Source organism: Nomascus leucogenys, chromosome 22a (genome assembly GCF_006542625.1).
Source record: "Nomascus leucogenys isolate Asia chromosome 22a, Asia_NLE_v1, whole genome shotgun sequence".
NCBI lineage: Eukaryota > Metazoa > Chordata > Mammalia > Primates > Hylobatidae > Nomascus > Nomascus leucogenys.
The window spans coordinates 39,769,083-39,788,261 of record NC_044402.1 but is presented as its reverse complement, the minus strand read 5'-3'; the positions used below and the strand labels follow the sequence as shown (position 1 = coordinate 39,788,261).

At 54.7% G+C, this 19,179-nt stretch overlaps 1 protein-coding gene across 1 annotated transcript in view; it reads right to left on the bottom strand.

The window, feature by feature from the left end:
- Window positions 1–211: 211 nt before the first annotated feature.
- ZFHX2 (zinc finger homeobox 2) overlaps window positions 212–19,179 on the bottom strand; it is a 31,175-nt gene continuing 12,207 nt past the window's right edge. Inside the window, exons 2-10 of the mRNA XM_030804099.1 lie at window positions 12,572–14,661; window positions 11,854–12,371; window positions 10,771–11,011; window positions 9,415–9,489; window positions 9,006–9,064; window positions 6,923–7,123; window positions 6,202–6,328; window positions 2,561–6,034; window positions 212–2,299 (exon numbers count right to left, since the gene is read on the bottom strand). Coding sequence (XP_030659959.1) covers window positions 1,320–2,299; window positions 2,561–6,034; window positions 6,202–6,328; window positions 6,923–7,123; window positions 9,006–9,064; window positions 9,415–9,489; window positions 10,771–11,011; window positions 11,854–12,371; window positions 12,572–14,612 — 7,716 coding nt within the window. The 5' untranslated portion in view covers window positions 14,613–14,661 and the 3' untranslated portion in view covers window positions 212–1,319. The remainder of the gene's footprint in view (window positions 2,300–2,560; window positions 6,035–6,201; window positions 6,329–6,922; window positions 7,124–9,005; window positions 9,065–9,414; window positions 9,490–10,770; window positions 11,012–11,853; window positions 12,372–12,571; window positions 14,662–19,179) is intronic.

Below are 19,179 nucleotides of genomic sequence, written 5' to 3'. Positions count from 1 at the left end.
CTCCTTATATTGCCAACTCCCACCTCTGAGACTGGGCATAGCCAGGGGAAGGTTGTACTGACTTCAGTCCTTTGAGGACCACCAGACCCATAGCAAGGAGGTAAAGCTGTTTGGTCTTCTGAAGATGAGGTGGTTTAAAGAAACTCTTAAACTGGGGGGATAGGGGTGGGACAGGGAGTAGGGAGTGACACAAATAGGAAAAAACCACTTGTTTGATGGGAGAGTTTTCTTTCTTTTTTTTTTTTTCTGCATTATCCAAGTTTATGTTTTTCTTTAGTTCATTCCTCTGGTCTCCATTTCTCTCTTTTGTGTGCGTGTGCACGCACTCTCTCTCGCTCTCATTTTTTTGGTTGTGTTTCAGTTTTTTTTTAAAAGAACTTTGGATTTGCCGTTGGTGGGCAGTGCCTGTCCCTGGAGGCTGGACCCTCATGTGGCAGGGCTAGGACAAGGGGCGGGCCCACGGCCGCTGAGAGGATCTCTGTGTTTAAAGCCTTTGAGAATAAGTTACTGCAGTTCCCAGGGTGCAAGGTAGGGATTGGCAGAGGGGTTTCTGGTGGCGGCATCCCCTAGAGTCCAGGCTGCAGGGGCTCCCCTGTCAGGCAAGGAGAGGGTTAGAAGGGAGAGGGTAGGGAGAGTGAACCAGAAGCACTTCTCCCATACCAGCCTCCAGTTTGGTTAGAGTTTTGTGGGCTCCCTGCCCATGCCAGGCTCCAACTTTGGGAGCCAACGGAGCATTTGGAAAGAGTTTGTGAGCGGTATGGTGCTCTAGACAAACAGTTAGGAAGGAGAAGAGGGAGTGGCAAAGTTTGTTTTCCTTCCCTCTTCTTTGCCTTGGGCTTTCTTTTTCGTTTCTTCTTTTTATCTTCTTTTTCAAAATTTTTTGGTGTTTTCTCAGTGGAACATCATGGGATAACGTGTGTGTGTGTGCATGTATGTGTTTGCATTTATGGGGATGGGGAGCTGGGAATTCAGTGAGGAAAAGGAAGATAGAACCAAGGATATATTTTGTGTGTGGTAGGCAGACATGTATGAATAATCAGGGTGCCAAGATGGGTGTATGTGTCTGTGTAGATGGGCAAGGGCTACATCTGCAAGGAGCTGAGGATGAAGATCAATGTGTGTGTCTGTGGGGATTGGGAGGAGGCAGGACTCTGCTGGAAGTGGGGTGTGTGGTGCCCACTGAGGTGGGAACTGAACAGTTCCCGTGAGGTGGGCGGGGCCAGGGGGTGGGGTGAGGGATTTGAGCTCTCACCAAACACCCCTTGGGGTAAAAGAGGGAGCCCTGAGGCCCTCCCCTCTCCCCATCTTGGTTTATCTGTTTATAAAGCTAGAAGTGTAGAGGTAGTAGTAGTTTTTGGGTTGGAGTCCGTGTGAGGTAATCTTGCTTCCTCTTTGGCAAAAGCCACAGCAGCCGAGGCAGCAGTGGCGGAGTTGGTGATGGAGATGGGTGGGCCCCCTTGAGGTGGGGCTGCCTTGCGTCTGTGGGCCGAGGAGCGCAGGTGGGAGGCCAGGGCTTCACGCCCACTCAGCAGCACCTCACATGCCAGACAGTGGTAGGTGCAGATGGGAACCCGCAATGGGGGTGGCATGGAGCCCCCAGAGCCCCGCCCAAAGAAGCAGAAGGATCTCTGGTGGGCAGTAGCCAGGGCCTCCCCGTCAAATGCCATCTTGCACTGGCGGCACAAGTAGCGATGGGTTACATCCACGGTGGAGATGCCAGTGCTGCCTGTCAGCAGCTCATCAACCTCACCAGCTTCCCCCTCCCCTGGAGCAGGCAGTTCAGGAGGCTTTGGAGGTGCTGTGGCTGTGGGCTCAGGAGGCTGGGGTGGCGGCTGGAGGAGGGCATTGGGGAGCAGCCCAATGAGGGTCTGAGGTATCATGGGGTTCATGGGAAATAGCCCCTTCTTCATGCCATAGAGCTGTTGGAAGTAGGCCCCCTGTAGCTGGGGGCCAAAGACAGCTGGCGGTGCTGTTCCCCCAGCAGGGGGCAATGGAAAGGGCAGGAACTGGCCCCCCAACAGGGCTGGGACAGTGGTCTTCAATGCTTTGAGGTTCTTGAGGGCATCATTGGAGGAGCTGGTGGGGGCTGCAACTGGCTGTCGCTCACCGGAGACCTTGTTCCCCAAGGGCTCAGTAGGAGGGCCTGGGACAGGGTCAGTGGTGCCTGCTGTGGAGGTGTTGGTTTGGTCGGGCATGGGTCTCTGAGGTAAGGGGTGGCCTGGGCCAGCAGTCTGGACCACTGTGGTGGTAGGCAGGACCGAAGTGGCGAGGCCGAGGAGGCCTGAGGAGGCTGCCGGGCCTAGTAAGATGAAAGGAAGGATGAAGGATTAGCCATCTCCTGTCCCATCATTCTTCCTGCCATAGGCCACCTCCAGCCACACACACCCGTTCCCAGCACCGGATTTCCATGCCCCTTCCCTCCCTTCTTTCCCCCAAGAGCCTGACGCAAAGGAAGGCCACAGGAGATTGGACATGGGAAGAATCAGGAAGGAAAAGGAAGGGCATGTCATTAGAGGGGGATGTTCTCTGAAGTCCAGCTCCTCCCAGCCTCCCTACTCACCTGAATTGAAAGGAGCTAAGTTGCCCAGCGGGGGCTGAGCCAGAGCTGGGCCAGACAAGAGGACCGGCGCCAGGCGAGGCAAGGTTGGGGCAGCCCCGAGGGACATGGAGGCAGGTGTAGTGGCAGGTGGGGCCTTGAGAGCTGGGGGAGCCTCAGGTGCCGGGGCCAAGTCGTAGCACTTGCTTTCACTCTTCAGCTGGGCTCGGACTGCCTCCTTGAGCTTGGCCAGGTGCTGACGGGAAAAGAGATGGCCTCGGCAGGAGACATAGAAATCATACTTGACATCACAATAGGGGCAGTCAGTGCGCTGGGCTGCTAAGGGGCCCTCACTGCTGCCCCCAGTGCTCCCAGCGGCTGTCCCCTGTAGTTTGGCCTTCTTTTCCTTGGCACGAGCATTCTGGAACCAGACCTGGATGACTCTCTTGGGCAGCCCAATCTCCTCTCCCAGCACCTCACACTCCTGCATGGTGGGGGTGCGGTAAGCTTCATAGCAGGCTTTCATGATCTTCAGCTGCAGGCTGCTCATCTGGGTCCTGTAGCGCCGCTGCCCCATTCCATCTGGAACCCCAGTCCCACCTCCAGGTCCCCCACTGGTCCCTCCAGCCCCAGGGGATTCTGGTTCAGCTAGGCTGGAAGCAGATGAATCACTCAGATCTCCTGCAGACAGACTGCAAGCCTCACTCTCTGGAGAAGCTTTAGGTGGTTCCTCTGGGCCCTCTTCCTCACTGGGTGGAGGGGGAGGTAGGAGAGGTAGAGGTGGCTCTGGTGTTGGGGTGGTGGCCTCTTTCCCAGGTGGTAGGAAAGGCTGGGGCCCAGAAGCAAGGGTGGCAGTGGGGTAGGGAAAAGCAGGTGCTTCCCTCTTTGGGGCCTCCCTCCCAGTGCCATCATCTACCTTGCCTAATAAGAGGTTGAACTTGGGCAAGGATGCAGGGGTGGCTGTGGCAGGCGGTTTCACTGCTGGACTAGGCACCCCCCCAGGGGTGCTTCGAAACTGGCCTTTCCTCTCCCGGGCCCTGGTATTCTGGAACCAGACCTGTACCACTCGCTTTTTGAGCCCCACCTCCTCAGAGATGCAGTCGAGCATCTTGCGTGTTGGGTTGGAATCCTGCATGTACCAACGGTACAGGATCTCTAGCTGCTCAGGCAAGATGGTGGTGCGCAGGCGCTTGTCCCTGGGGGGCTCGCCCTCCCCTCCTCCCCCTGCTTCACTGCCTGTGGGAGACAAGCTGCCGTCCTCATGCTTCCGTTTGAGAGGTGGACCTGGCATTGGTGAGGTGGCTGCCACCAGGGGGTTTCTGTCCCCAAACACCAGCAAGGGCAGATCTAGAAGTTGCGGGGGAGCACTGGGCTGCAGAGATGGCAGGAAATGTAGTCGGCGGTGACTGGTCAGGAGGTCCTGGCTGGAGAAAGAAATGGCACACTGGTCACAGGTATGGGCTGGGGAAGGTGATGGAGTAGCCTTCTCTTCAGGCTCTTTGCCTCCTGCCTTTGTTGCCTCTGCTTGGCTCAGCTCCTCCCCATCTGGAGGCTCTGATAATGGGCCCTCAGGCCCTGCTGGAGGTTCAAGGCCCTGTTCCTCCTCTACTTCTTCTTCCACCTCTTCCTCCTCTTCCCCTCTCTCTGCCTCTTCCTCCTCCTCTTCAGGGGTCTGGTCATCATAGCACTTCTTGAGGTGGCGCACCAACTCAAAAACACAGGAGAAAGTGGCGTGGCAACGCCTGCAGCCAGAGGCTCCCCCAGTGCCTCCTCCGGTTGGCATGGACCCACCCTCACAGGCATTTTTGCGTGCTTTCTGGCGGGCATTCTGGAACCACACCACCACCACACGGCTAGCCAGACCCAACAGACTTGCGAGTCGCTCCACCTCTCCATCTTTGGGGTAGGCACTAGTCTCAAAGAAAGACTGCAGGGCTTGGGTCTGGAACTCTGTGAACTTGGTTCTGGAGAACCGGCGGCCAGCAGGCACTAGGGGAGGAAGATTCCCTCTGGAGCTTTCTTCCTCATCTATGGGCCAGTGTCCCCCTGCTCGACTTTGCTCTTCAGGGGCACGGGTCCCCCCTGCCTCAGGCTCTGGGACCAGGAAGGGTGGGCCCAGATGGGGAGCAGGTGAATCCAGAGACCCATCAGGAGGTTTGGGGGGCTCTGCAAGGGGCGGGTATAGGCTGTCATAGCTCTTTCGAAACTGAGCAGCATAACGGCTCAGGGCTTCAAAGGGTAGAAAGCGGCGGTGGACATGTTCCTCGTGTGTCTTGAGGATAAGCATATTGGAGAAGAGTTTCCCACAGGCGCCACAGGCCAGCTTGTCCCCACCCCCGAGGGCCTCAGGTGGGGGTGGGATAGGGGGAGGGGGCACAGCTTGCTTCCCTTCATTGTACTGGATCACCAGCTCAAAGCCAAAGTTTTCTAGTAGGGCTTTGGCTGCAGTGCGGGCAGCCTCGTTGGGCAATGGGTCGGGGGGTGAGGAAGGCCCTGCCTCATTACCCTCTTTGGCCATGGGGGGCCGCTCCCACTCCCGCTCAGCCAGCTCAGCCTTGGGAGGTTGGGGTGGAGGAGGAGGGGTGGCAGCTGGCAGGGACAGCACAGGTGCAGGCCCAGCTAGTGTCAACTTGGGTCCCATCTTGAGATCGTGGAGGTAGAAGGGCAGGAGCAGCTGCTGCTGCTGGAGCTTAAGCAGTGATTCGGGCACCAGAGGGAAGGGGGGCAGGACTGGTGGGGTGAAGAGAGGGGCTGGGAATCGGTGCAGGTCCAAGGGAGGTAGGGGAGGGGACAGGAAAGGCAATCCAGATACGAAGCCACTGGTGTCAGGGCCCTTCTTCTCAGTGCCCACCTCCCCCTCTGTCTCGCCTTCCTTGGGCTCTTCTTGGCTGCGTTCTGGCCCTTCAATCTTGGAATCACTCTTGGTTCCCCGAGAGCGAGTCTGATGCAGAACTGACCGCATGTGGATCTCCAGGGTGGAGCTCTGGTTGTAGGAGACTCTGCAGACTGTGCACTTAAAGGGCTTGTCTGTGGCAGCAGTGGTGGTAGGTGGGGCACCAGCCTCTCCCCGTGCAGGGGCGGAGGGGTCAATGGCAGCCTTCTTCATCTTATGAAGGTGGGAGACAGAATTATAATGAACCAACAGAATATTCTTCTGGGTGAAGGACTCCTTACACACAGTGCACTTAAAGGGCCGGGCAGGGTCGAGAAACTTGTCCAGGGCAAAGTTGGTGGTTTTCCGATAGGTCAGAGGGTAGCGAGAGTCAGCTGGAGCTGGCTCTGCAGAGCGGAGCTCCCCAGTGGTCCCCTCTTCCTCCTCAGCCATGGTGGGCAGAGGAGCTATGTCTTCAGCTTGGGCATCGGGTTGAGGGACTGGAGATGGGGCTGGAGAAGGGGGTTGGCCAGGGCTTCCGGAGGGTTTGTCTGGGGCCTCAGCTGAGGCCAGGGGAGGCTCAGGAAGAGGATCTGGACTGGCTTCTGGGGTCAGGTTAGGGCCTTCTAGGGGAGAGAGAAGAAGGTACAATGAGGAGGGAACTTCGTTTAAGCCAGACCCCACCCACTCAATACCAGGGCAGTTGACCTTGGCCTCAGTCATCTTCAGACCTTGTTGGCCCATGGAGGCCCCTTTCTTGGTACCTTGGGAGGTTTGCTGTTCCATTCCTTACCTGCTGCCTGGTCTCTGCTCGGTGTAGGCTCTGGCCCACGAGTAGGGGGTTCTTGGCCATCATCCAGAGGGCTTAATGTGGGTCCAGATAGCACTTTGGTTGTAAATGTCATTTCTACAGTTGTAGCCTGCAATGGGAAAAAGCCTAGTGGCTTCACCACCACCCCCCACTGCCCCTACGCCACTCCTGACCCATCTGCCCTACACCTGTACTTGTGCCGAGATCCCTTTCCACAGATCCAACCTCCTGTCTGAACAAACCTCCACCTAATTGCTGCTTTTGCTACAGATGAGAGAGCCTGGGCTGCTGCCTCTCCTATCTGGCTTCCTCTTTCCCCAAGCCAGAAGTCATCGTTCTTTGAGGCTACCTGGTCTGGCAGGCTGGTACCTGCTGTTCAACAACTCTTCTCAGGACTTACTGGAGGTGAAACAGAAGCCTCTGCCTCATCTCTAAGTAGAGGCAGCTAGACAAGCTCAGTTCTGAGTCTCCCTCTCTAAAATCCAACTTCAAATCCATGAAATGCTGCTTTTGTCACCAATACATGCACTTGCCTGAATACTCTTGCCTCTTCCTCCCCTCCTGGATGGCCCTAACAAGGCCTTGTTGGACCATCCTCACCCAGCCAACACACACACTTGCCTGAATGCCCCTGCCTCTTCCTCCCCTCCTGCATAGCCCTAGTAAGGTCTCGTTGTACCATCCTCACCCAGCCTGTACTCACTACAAGCAGCAGCTTCTCAACGCACTCGGGCACCACGTTGTGAAGGTGGCTAAGGTGGAAGTGCAGGGCAGGCCGGCCCACCAGCTGTTCCTGGCACAGTGGGCATCTGTACTTGGGCTGCATTGCGTGCTGGGAGAGCGTATGAGCCCTCACCTGGCTGGACTCTGGGCTCATGAAGCTGCAGTATGGACAGCAGTATACCTGGAGGGTACATATGGGCATGGAGGAAGTGTCAGGGAAGGATGGGACCCACTATTACATAGTCCTTTGGATGCAGCACTGGCCCCCACTCTTTTTTTTTTTTTTTTAGACGGAGTCTGGCTCTGTCACCCAGGCCGGAGTGCAGTGGCGTGATCTTGGCTCACTGCAACCTCCGCCTTCCAGGTTCAAGCGATTCTCCTGCCCTCAGCCTCCCAAGCAGCTGGGATTACAGGCGTGTGCCACCACGCCCAGCTAATTTTTGTATTTTTTAGTAGAGACAGGGTTTTGCCACATTGGCCAGGCTGGTCTTGAACTCCTGACCCCAGGTGATCTACTCATCTTGGCTTCCCAAAGTGCTGGGATTACAGGCGTGAGCCACCACGCTTGGCCTCTCACTCCTAATTTAAGAGGAACTAGCCAGATAGGAAGGCATTACAGCAGACCCAGCCTCCAGCCACAGTCCTGAGAGCTGGCTCCTCCCCACTTTGCCTTGGATTGGGACAAAGGCCTAGCTTAGGCTGCTACCTTGCACTCCTTTGTCTGGCCCTCTTCCACCATCCTGGCCTTTTCTTGGTGTGTCTTTCCCAGTCTTTGCTGCCTGCCTCAACTCTCCAGCTAACAGATGGCTCTGTACCTACTGCCCCCACCTTCAATTTAGTTTTCTTCTCTTACCTATCCTATCTTGCCTGTGTCTTCTCTGTGAAATGGTTCCATTTCCTCTGGGCATTTTCTGGACCCAGAGGCTCCCTTGTCCCTGCCCACTCTGCCTCTGTGAACTGTCACCTGAAGAGGGGCCCTACCTGTCTGCTCAGAAGCCAGCTCATCCTCCCTCAGGCTCAGCAGCTCCCACCTTATTTTCCATCTTTCTTTTTCCTTCTTCTTTTTCCTAATGTGAATAAACACCACAGCTCCCCCAGTGGCCCAGGAAAATCCTGGCCCAGCCCTCTCAGCACATTCTCAGCCACACTTCCAGAGGGGTGAGGCTGCCAGAGGTCCCACCATCACCTGACTGCCAGACCTGCCCAGCCTGAATCCAGGCTGGCACCAGTGGCACAGGCCTGTGTGTCAGGGAGGGGATGACCATAAAGGAATGGGATCCAGATGCTCATCTTAATGCACCTAGTCCCTGAAGCAGACATCCGGAAGAGGTCTGTTGGCAGGAGCAGGAGTTAGGAAGAAAAGATGCTGAGGACATAAGGCATTACTTCAGCTTGCAGTAATGCAGTAACACTGCGTATTGCAATAACAATAAATGTTACATATTGTAGTCCAGTTTGGAGAGCTGTGAGGCACAGGATGGCATCTCAAACCAGAGGCTGGGAATCCCCTCAGAACACAGAGCTGCCATTCCTGGGTGCTGCCTAGGTCTGAGTCCTGGGGATTTAGAGATTTGTGGCACATGCTGTCAGCGTGAATCATTTGGTTGGTGCCTCTACCCTTAGTAAGGGGATGCCAGGACAGTTCCATCCAGACTCAGGGCGTTTTGTAGGGTAGGAACACCGGTGTCTTGTCTTTCTGCTCCTAACTGAGGGATAAAGAGCTGGGCAGTAGCTGGTTGTTTGCTTTTGCCTTTCTCCTCCCCTCCTTCCAGCATGTACCCCCACTCTTTCCTACTCTCAGCACAATTCCTTTATTCATCTTTCCCTCAAGTTCCTGCTGTCTGCCTCCTATCATCTCCCTCTGTGCTTGACCCTGCTGGGCCAGCTGTGCCCCTCAAAGTGCTGAAACATGTGGAACCGGATCTGGGTGGAATTTCTTAACTGTGCTATTCTGAGTGAAATAAGTCAAAGCATGACAAAATTAGGTCTGCCTTTAGAATATGAGCAGATCTCAGTAAAGCCAGGCCCCCACTTCAGCTCTTCCCAGTTACCCCAGTTCTGACCGTGGTCTGGTTGGCACTGTCTCTGGAAGGGCCAGTCTTGTTTTCTGTCTCTTCTGAAGCTGAGGATGAAAGAAGAGGAGATTAAGGAACCCTGACAGCCCTCAAGATGATTTGTAGCAGAGAGCTTCCAGGGTAGGGAGTTGGGCACTAGGGAAAGGGCAGGAAACTCAGTAGATAGGTGAGGCTTGGCAAGGGCTGACTCCGGGTCAGTAGGATGGTCAGGTCTGAGTTCTCAAAGAGGGCAGAAGTGCCTAGCCTCTCGTGGCTCAGCCTCCCTTCCCCCGATGAGCCCTTTCTTTAATCAGTTTTGCTCCTTGAGCACAGACATTGCTGGGCTCCTGGATTACTGCAAGGTCCCATAAGCGTCTCAGAATGTAGGAGGACTGGGGGAAAGGGAAGGAAAACTCACCCAATTGTTCTGTCTTGTTCTGGGCATCTTTCTCAGGGGTAGGTGGCTCAGCTAAGGGGGTGACAGGAGCCTTCCCTGTGTAGGATGGGGGGAGATTCAGCTTAATGAGGTGGCATCAGGGAAGGGAGGACATAGGACAGAGGAAGCAGGACAAGCAGCCAGTCAATGAAGGAGAAAATGGATGGATCAATCAGCAGGCAGGAGAGTATGAAAAGCCAACAAAAAGAAACACCCACACAGAAGATAGAGGGAAAATTATAGTATTAGAACTGGTAGGGCCTAAGAGATCATTTTATGAGAGTCCAGCTCCTGTCCTTTTATAGAAGTCCAGCAGTAGACAGCAGGAACAAGACCAAACTCAGCTCCCTGTCTTAAATGACCCAGGAAGTGGGAAGCCCCAGAAATGTAGTGGGAGGGGCACTGAAGAAGGAAGCCTCGGCTGAATGGAAGCAGCTGCTGCGGTGGGCAGGAAGTGGCAGGTCTAGCTGGGAGAGGAGATTACCACTCAAGTAAGAATTGACAGATGTGTAGGAATTTATTTTCGGTGGCAGCCTAATTAAAGTGTTAAAGTTCCTTAACTCCATTCAGCCCTGCGCCAGGATCGTTAGCTATTGATCTGGGCCCCTCCGGCACTTAACTCCAGCCAGCATATTGGCAATTCAATTAGCACCAGTCAATGCTGCGTGTTCCTGGCTCCTGCTGCCCATGCCCTCGCCCTTGCCCACCACTGGCTCTGCAAAGCCCGACGCCCATGCCCACCTCTGGCAGCCCCTTGCAGGCTCTTCTCCTGCACCCTCTGGATCAATGGTGCCTGGCTGGCTGTTCCCGGCCTCTGCTGGTACAACCTCAGCTGCCTAAGGGTGACTCTAAGCCCAGCCTTAGGGCTGAAGACCTCCTAGGAGACAGGAAGAGGCTGGGAAGCTTGTCAGGGGCCTCTTCCCATCCCTGCTGCCTTTGGATCATGCTCACAGCTCCTATCTCCTTCCAAGAAGCCCTGGCCCAGCACAAAACAAGTTCTCTCTCCTTCCTGCCCAGCTCCAGCCTGCCACCCTCCAGCATTACTAGGACACTAGTCACTACTCAGAATCACTGGATGGTTCCTCTTCACCCTCTTCCTATTCTATGTCATCTACCCAGCAAAGCCCCTGCCCTTCTTTGCCCCTCCACTCAAGGTAGCCTCCACGGTGCCTGACACGCTCATTCTGTCTTATCCCTTCACAGCTTCTTCCCATTTAGTATAGGTGGCCCACAGGCCCGCTTCTCCTTCCTTGTATCTCTGACTCCGCAGCCCCCGTGCTCCCCACATCCTGCTGCCCTCCCTGCCCAGCTCTTATTCTCCAGTCCCTTCTTCCTCACCAGGAGTCCGGAGCTGCCCGTGGCTGAAGCTCAGGATGCTCTGAAGAGCTGCGAGTCCTTCCTCAGCAGTTGGGCCATTCTGTAGCAGCTGCAGACGCCTCTGGGCCTGGGCATCGCGGTGGGCAGGTGTGCGCAGGTGTTGCAGCACAGCCAAGCGGGAGGGTGTCTCCCACGCACACAACAGGCAGTGGTATAGCCCCAGCTCTGCCCCTGCCTCTGCTCCCTCCATGTCCAGCAGAAACTAGAACCATGGGAAGAGGCTGGCTTAGGCCCAGAAGGGACATGCCAGATCTCAGGGGACTTTTTTTTTTTTTTTCTAGAGAGAGTCTTGCCCTGTTGCCCAGGCTGGAGTGCAGTGGCACGATCTCTACTCACTGCAGCCTCTACCTCCTGGGTTCAGTGACTCTCATGCCTCAGCCTCCCAAGTAGCTGGGATTACAGGCATGCGCACCACACCCGGCTAATTTTTGTATTTTTAGTAGAGATGGGGTTTCACCATGTTGGTCAGGCTGGTCTCAAACTCCTGACTTCAAGTGATCCTCCCGCCTCGGCCTCCCAAAGTGCCGGGACTACCGGTGTGAGCCACCGCACCTAGCCTCAGGGGACTTCTTTGCCTCCCCTAAGGGAGACTGACTAGCAGCAGCCCCCTCCCCACCCCTCGCTTCCTCCTCCTGAAACCCCCCCTTTCCCTCCTATGGCCAGCTAAGTATTATTGCTTGCTCTCCCCAACCCTTTCTCTTTCTCCTACCACTCCTAGACTCCCTCCCAGCATGCAAATGGAGTCTGGTTCCATCCTCTTGAACCTCTGGTGACATGACAAACTGAGCTGACACCACCCCTCCCTCCAGGGCCAAACACCAGAAGAGCTGAATAAAGTGTTTCACTTGTCAGAGTTTACTATCCTTTGGTCTCTTTCTCCATGTCTGTCACTTTGTCACCCTGGTACATACATTGTTACCTGGTGCATACTTTCCTTTTTCTCCATTTGTTACCCAGGGTTTTTCTATCACTTTCTTATTCTGCATCTCCTCCCTCCGTCCCCATTCCCTTCTCTTCCAATGGCCCTTCCTGACCCAGCCTCACCTTATAGATTTGGCTGTTTTCTTTGTGGGCTGCACCCCTGGCATGCAGCTGCATCTTCTCCTTGCTGTTGGACTCAAAGTCACAGATGTTGCAGCGCAGGTGTAACGGGGAGACAGACCCATAAGGAGCCCCATCTCCCAGGGACACTGGGGAAGGGGTGCCCATGGCTCCACCCCCCTCCCGCAGGTGGGCTGCCAGCTGGTACTTCTGAGCATGTTTGTCAGTCTTGAGGTGGAGTTGGAAGTTGGCCTTGAGCTGGGTGCCATAACAGCAAAGCTTGCAGCGGTGGGTGTCACCAGCCACCTCCTTCCATTCAGCTTCCGGGAGGCTGCGGCCTATGCTGCAGTGGTAGAGCAGCAGCTCCAGGCTGTCTGTGCTGAAGGCCTGGCACACTAGGCAGCGGAACACCTTCAGGGACGGGCTGTCGTCTGGGGGTGGTGAGGTGGGCAGGCTGTCGGATGAGGAACCCAGGAGCTGACTTGGAGGCAGGTGGGCATCAGGGGATAGGCTTCCAGGGGCTAGAGGACAGAGACAGATTAGTGGCCCAAGAAAGAAATGGGGCACAGTTGGTTCACTATGTGGGGAGGTGAGTTAATGACTAGGATCGTGCTCAGAGGGACTTATGGTTACCTAAGTGGGGAGTTGGTCCTTGGGAGAAAGCAAGGAATAGAGTTTGGCCCTGGGGAGGAGAGAAGAGGGAAGAAGCACAGAAGCTTACCGGATGTGGGGAACTTGCGGGCAGGTGCTCCTAGGTGGTGGAAACCATTGAGAAGCAGCTGGGCTTCCAGGGGCTTGTCTGGCCTCAGCCCCGGGCCAGGCAAGGGAGTCTGAGGCTGCCCTAGGGCCTGGGGCCCAAAGTACTGGAAGAGTTCAGGGGGGCTAGTGGGGGTAGCCCCTGGTGGGGGAGGAGGGCCTGGCCCCATCAATCCAGGTGGCAGGCCCAGTGGCAGCCCCTGGTGCAGCATTAGGACATTCTGCATGTGCTTCTCAGAGGTCATATGGATGCGCAGGTTGCGGGAGATGTTCGTCTCGTAGCTGCACACTTTGCACTGCCAGGATGATTTGGTCTTAGGCTCTTTGTCTCCCGCGGAGGGTGGGAGTGATGCCTCTGGTGGACTTCCCTGCCCACCAGGGCCCGCCTGGAAGCCCTGCAGGTTGGCCAGGTGCTTGTCAGACTGCATGTGGATGCTGAGATTGCCTTTGGTGGTTGTAGAGTAGTTGCAGACGTCGCAGCGGTAGGGTTTGTAGCCACAGTTGTAGCTCTCTCCACGAGCAAGGCGGGGATGGGCACCCCCAGCACTGCAGTAGCTGCAGTGACTGTTGCTCTCAGGGTGCTTCTCTCGCATGTGCACATCCAGGGTCTGCTGGTACTTGTAGTGCCAGTTGCACTTGGGACACTTGAGTGTCTTGCAAGAGTTGCGTGAGTGGAGCAGGGACATGTGGCTGGACAGGCTGAGGCCCTGGAAGGCTGCAGGGGCTGGGGTGTAGTCATCGGCTAGGCGATAGGGCTGGGGTGGGTCACTGGGGTCTTCCGGGGAGCCCACTGGGGCAGGGAGAATGCCCCCCTCCTTGGAGGTGGGTGAGCTTTGGTTGAGTGGGGGGCAGAGCCCTCCATCCTCTTCTTGCCCCTCAGGGAACCAATCTGGCCCTGCCTCGCCTGCTGCTACTGGCGATTCTTTGGCTTGGGTTGGGCTGGGGTCCCAGGTGGCTGTGGGTGGAGAGGGTGGGCTGAGGGCCATGACTTCTTCATCCAGGAGGACAAGGGCCTGGACTTCTGCCTCAGGGGGGCCATCCTCCGTCTGGGCCACATTTGCCTCCATGTTCACCGTGCTGTTATTGTCAAGGGGTATGTCGGAAGAGGGGCGAGCAGGGAGTTTTGGTTCCAGAAAGCTTATGAGGGCCTTGCAGCCTTCATCTCCCTCCTGGAGCACAGCTGGGCTACCTGACAGGCCCTGATATTGGGCAGGGGTTAGCTTCACCCCATGAGACTGTGTGTGACCCATAAAGGCCTGGGGCTTGCTGAAACCCAGGCGGCACAGAAGGCAGAGCCAGAAGACTGCCACGTGGTTGCCCCCGCTGTTCCCCATGGGGCCATCTTTGGGATCTCCGGGTGGATTTGGAGCCAGCTGGTAGCTCCAGAAAGCTCCATGCCTTTCCTCACAGGCAGCCGGAGATGGTGCTGAGGTATCATGGGACAGAATTTGGTCAGAAGAGCTAAAGCCTTGGATTGGGTCAAAGCCATGTTGGATGTGAAGGGCAGTGAGGTGTGAGGGGGATGGGTAGGCAAGGAAGGGCAGATTGGGCTCTTCCTTGATGCCCACCTCACCCCAGGGGAAGCCCTTTGGTAACAAGAGTTCACTGCCATCTGGCAGGGACAGCTTGGCCACTAGGTAGGCCTCACCTCCAGCTGTGAAGAATAAGTGGTCGCTTAGGTCCACGGGAGGGAGCCCTTCCTCCTCCTCCTCCTGCTCCTTGTCCTTTTCCACTCCTGGGTCATTTGGTGGGAAGTAACCACAGTCAGGCCCTCCCTGGGGCTCCCCAATCTCCTTTGGTGGGACGAGGCCGCAGCTCGACTCCAGGGGCTGTCCCCCTGGCTCTGAGGACCTCATGTTCTCAGAGGTGGAGGAGGCAGCAGGGGGATCTTTGGTGACAGGATCAGAGGGGGTGCTGGAGGAGGAGGTGTCCGAAGGCAGGGATGGGGCATTGTGCCCAGGGGAGGGGGTGGTACCAGTGGTAGAGGCTGAGTTAAGGGTGGCCATGGTAGACGGAGGAGTGCTGGGGGCTCATGTCAGCGTGACAGCCAGTACCCTGTAGGGAGACAAGGAGAGCAGTGCTGTGAGGCCGCAGGGACCCCAGCTGGGCAGCTGGATCTCTGGATACTCCTGCCCCATCCTCTTCCCTAAACACCAGACTCAGACACCACTTTGCTAACCTGAAATTTCACTTAGTGTTTAACATGCTTCAAAACTTAATATGTCCAACATCAGAACTCTTCATTTTATTTATTTTATTTTATTAATTAATTAATTTTTTTTTGAGATGGAGTTTTGCTCTTGTTGCCCAGGCTGGAGTGCAATGGCAAGATCTTGGCTCACCGCAACCTCCGCCTCCTGGGTTCAAGTGACTCTCCTGCCTCAGCCTCCTGAGTAGCTGGGATTACAGGCATGTGCCACCACACCCAACTAATTTTGTATTTTTAGTAGAGATGTGGTTTCTCCATGTTGGTCAGGCTGGTCTCTAACTCCCGACCTCAAGTGATCCGCCGGCCTCGGCCTCCCAAAGTGCTGGGATTATAGGCGTGAGCTACCGCACCCAGCCTAGAACTCTTTATTTGTCCCCTGAACCTGCTCCTCCCCATCTTTCCTATCTCAAAAGTTGGTACCAACATTTATCCAGTGGCTTAGGCTAAAAACCCAAAGTTTTATCTTGCCCTCACCCACTGGACATATCCACTTCAACAGCAACCTCTAAAACATGTCAATCCCTCCATTTATCTCCTTCACTAACACCATCCTGGGGCCCGCTGAAATCTGGGCAGCACAGAAGGCAGGCCATTATCATCTCTCCTGGACTAACGCAACAGACGCCACGCTGGCCTCCCACTTCCACTACTGCCCGCTACAGTGTATTTTCTCTCCACCCAGCAGCCAGAATGGGGGCTTTAGTTCTTGCTCTATCTTTAGCACAGAAAACTGCCTGCCAGTCAGTGTCTTTTGAATGGCAGAATTCTAGGAAAGACCCTCAGATTTTCCATACCCTGACGAGGTAAATTCCCTAAGTCTTGCCAGAGATAGGGCATAATTGATTTCCCCTGGCATGCAGGCACCATGCTTCTCTCCAATGCCTTCCAGATCCAGCATCTCTGGAAGTGATCTCTAGTCACAGCATGTGGAACTGATGGGAACTTCTCTGGTCAGTTGAAAGATAACAGCTAGTCTGTTGTCTCCTCTTTCTCCCGAAAGAGGTAACAAATAAGAAGTAATAGTAATAATATTACTAATAGTTATGTAGGTACATATACCATGGTCCTGGCACTATGTTAAATGCTTTATGTTAATCATCTCATTTAATCTCACAGCAACCTTATTGTACAGATAGGGCATCCAAGAAACAGGGAGGTTAAGTGAGCTACTGAGGGTCACACAGCTCCAAGATGGTGAAACTAGAAATGGACTGATGAGGCACTGCGTAAACTCCAAAGTTGTGGTCTAGACTCCTCCACCCAGCTAGACTGTCCCTCGAACACAATACAGGCAAAATGAGACTCCAAAGGACTAGAAATGAGGATTCCAGGCTGGGCATGGTGGGTCACATCTGTAATCCCAGCACTTTGGGAGGCCCAGGCGGGCAGATCACCTGAGGTCAGGAGTTTGAGACCAGCCTGGCCAACATGGTGAAACCCTGTCTCTACTAAAAATACAAAGAAATTAGTTGGGCGTGGTGGCGCATGCCTGTAATCCCAGCTACTCAGGAGGCTGAGGCAGGAGAACAGCTTGAAACTGGGAGGCAGACATTGCAGTGAGCCGGGACCGCGCCATTGTACTTCAGCCTGGGCAACAAGAACGAAACTCCATCTCACCAAAAAAAAAAAAAGAAAGAAAGAAATGAGGATTCCTGGGCTGCCTCCAGCTGAAAGAAGCGCTAAGGCTCCCATCCCCTTTTTTTTTTTTTTTTTTTTTCTAAATCAGGAACCTCCCCCTCAAACTCACCAATTCCCATGCCTCTCCATCCTATACTTCCCCCAAGGTCCCAGTTGGCCCATCTACATCCTCTCTAGCTCTCGTGATTAAACTGGTAGTGCTTCAGGCCAGAGTGCTTCGCGTAAGGGGCGAAGGGCATGGCCTCTCTTTTCCTGGGCTACCTCTAACCCTCACCTCTAGATTTTTTGATTTGGAATGGGTCCTCAGTCTGGCCCCACCCAACCTGAAGGCCGAATTCTTGTTTCCCTCCTCCTCCTGGGGGTCTAGCCAGGCATGAAGTCAGAGCCATTAAGGAATGCTGAGTGGAGTGGGATTAGCATGCTAATGAAAATGCAAATCAGCACCTGGGAAAGGGGTGGAAGGGATGGGGAGGTCGGGGGAGTTGGAGAACCAAAAGGGAAGTGAAGGAATTGGACTGAGGGGAGCCAATTTCTCGATAACCAGAAAGCAGAAGCCCTCAAGTTGAGGGAGAAAGGTATTCCTCCTACAGAATCCATGGTGGGGGAGAGGGGTAAGGGTGCTGGTTTGTGAGGGTCTGTTATTCCATTGTCACCCACAGGGTGGGCCACACCGCCCTTCCACTACCCCACCTGGTGGGAATAACTGACTCTGGGCAAAAGGCCCCGACCTGGGCCCTGCCACCAAGGGCTATACACAGGTGGGTGCTCTCTCCCAGCTGGCCCAAGTGCTAGAGCTCATCCTCCCTACGCCTACCAGCTGTTTCCTGGCTCCTGACTCACCATGCTCGATCACAGCTCAGAGTAGGGCTGGGCAGACCTAAGCCCCAAATCCTGCAGTAACTCCCAGATCCTCTCTCAAAAACATCTGTTTCCTAGAACTGGAAAAAGACATAGCTGATTCCTAGCTAGAAACCAAAGGAGCTTAGCTTTTGGCTAGCTTGTAGGTGAGACTCCAATCGGCTGAGGGTAGGTTGGCAGCTATTTAAAATTGCAAATCTCTTCCCCACCTCCCAACCTAACCGTCCTCCTCTTTAGGAAAGAATTTCAATTGCAAATATATCTCTGCCTCAGTACATCCTCCCCCAACCCCAACTCCCCCTCCCCCTTTCTTCTCGGAGCTTCTCCCATCACCCACTATTACAAACCTTTAGCTGCAGCGATTATTTTTTCGCTTTTTTGCCCCTCATTGCATTTTCACTCCTCCATCTTTCCTTCCTTCCCTCTCTGAATTGCTAGGTCCCTTTCTTTGCCCTTCCTACCTTGAACTGGAGACACTGCAGAAACGGACAGGCCTAAGAGTCATCATCCTCCTGCCACCCCCAAGACCAAGATTCTTGCTCATCCTCAGACCCATCGCCATTCTTCCCTTTAGTTCCCGGCTTTCTTAAGGGCATCCCCTATCCCTGCGGACACATCTCAGATGTGGGTAAAGAGACAAGGCTAACCCTGAAAGGCCCTGACATTGTTGCCTCTGAAGGAGGCAAGAGGAGGAAGGAGGAAGAGGATGGATCTGGTGTAGGGTGGAGGTTGGGGACAGTCCAGGAAAGACCTGGGTAGAGGCAAGGGCTGGGGGCCTCTGTGAAGGAGAGGTTTAGGGGAGACAGAGCAGGCAGTGGCGGTGGTGTGATTAGAGAGGAGATTGATGTGAAGGGGCGCCACAGACGGCAGAGAGAGTCAATAAAACGAGAGGATCACATTAGAGGCGACAGAGAGAGCTTTAAATTACAAGGCTGCTGCCACTGAGGGGGATGGGAGGAGGGAGGCCTGGAGCCAAGGGAGGGTGGAGAGTTCTGAGGGTGTAGTCATCCCCTGAGATGAATCTTGCAGCTCCAAAATGGCCCTTAGTCTCCAGAGTTCCCTGCTGCCTCTTCATTCTACCCTCCTCCCCTAATGCACTGTTTCCTCACAAGGCTGTGGAGGGGAGGAAGGTGAAGATGGAGAGAAAGGTGTGGAGAAATAGAAGACATTTTTTCCTTTTGGTATTGCCCTCTTCCTCTGTCCAGACCCAGGTCTCTGTTTACTTCTCAGGATGAGAAAGGAAGGATGGAAGTGCTACTTTCAAGGCTCAGCCTGGGAGTTAATGCCCTACAAACAAAAAAATATATACAGTCGTAATTACTGAGCTGCAAATATTCTTCCATGGGAGGTGGGAAGATACACATTAGGACCCAGAAAGCTGCCAAGAGAGAAATGTGATGAGACAGATAAGAGGCTCAGATGCAAAGTTGCAGAAACACAGGTGGAAAGCTGAAAAGGCAGGCCCTGACCGAGCAAGATGGGGGAAATAGTGACACTTAAGGACCAGAGAATTACAAGAGACAAAGGGCATGGGCAAAGGAAGGACCAAAAAATTGAAGTCTGAGAAAGGAGAGAATCTGCCGCTCACTGAAGAGGAGCCAGGTCGTGGATTCAGGCTGGCCGGCAGAACTGGAGGCAAAGCTGACCAAGGGTGCTTCCTCCCATCCCCCAGCAAGACCAGGACTCCGCTTGGTACAGCCCCCTCCCACCTCTGGCTGACCAAGAGAGGAAAAGAAACACTACTGCTCCCTAGTGGTTACAGAGGGAATATCACCAAGGAGTTGGCAGGACTAATGGGGCCTGACTGGCTTTTTCCTCCCTAACTCCCCTCCAAAAAACAAAACTCCTCCCTTTTCTCCAAACCCAAC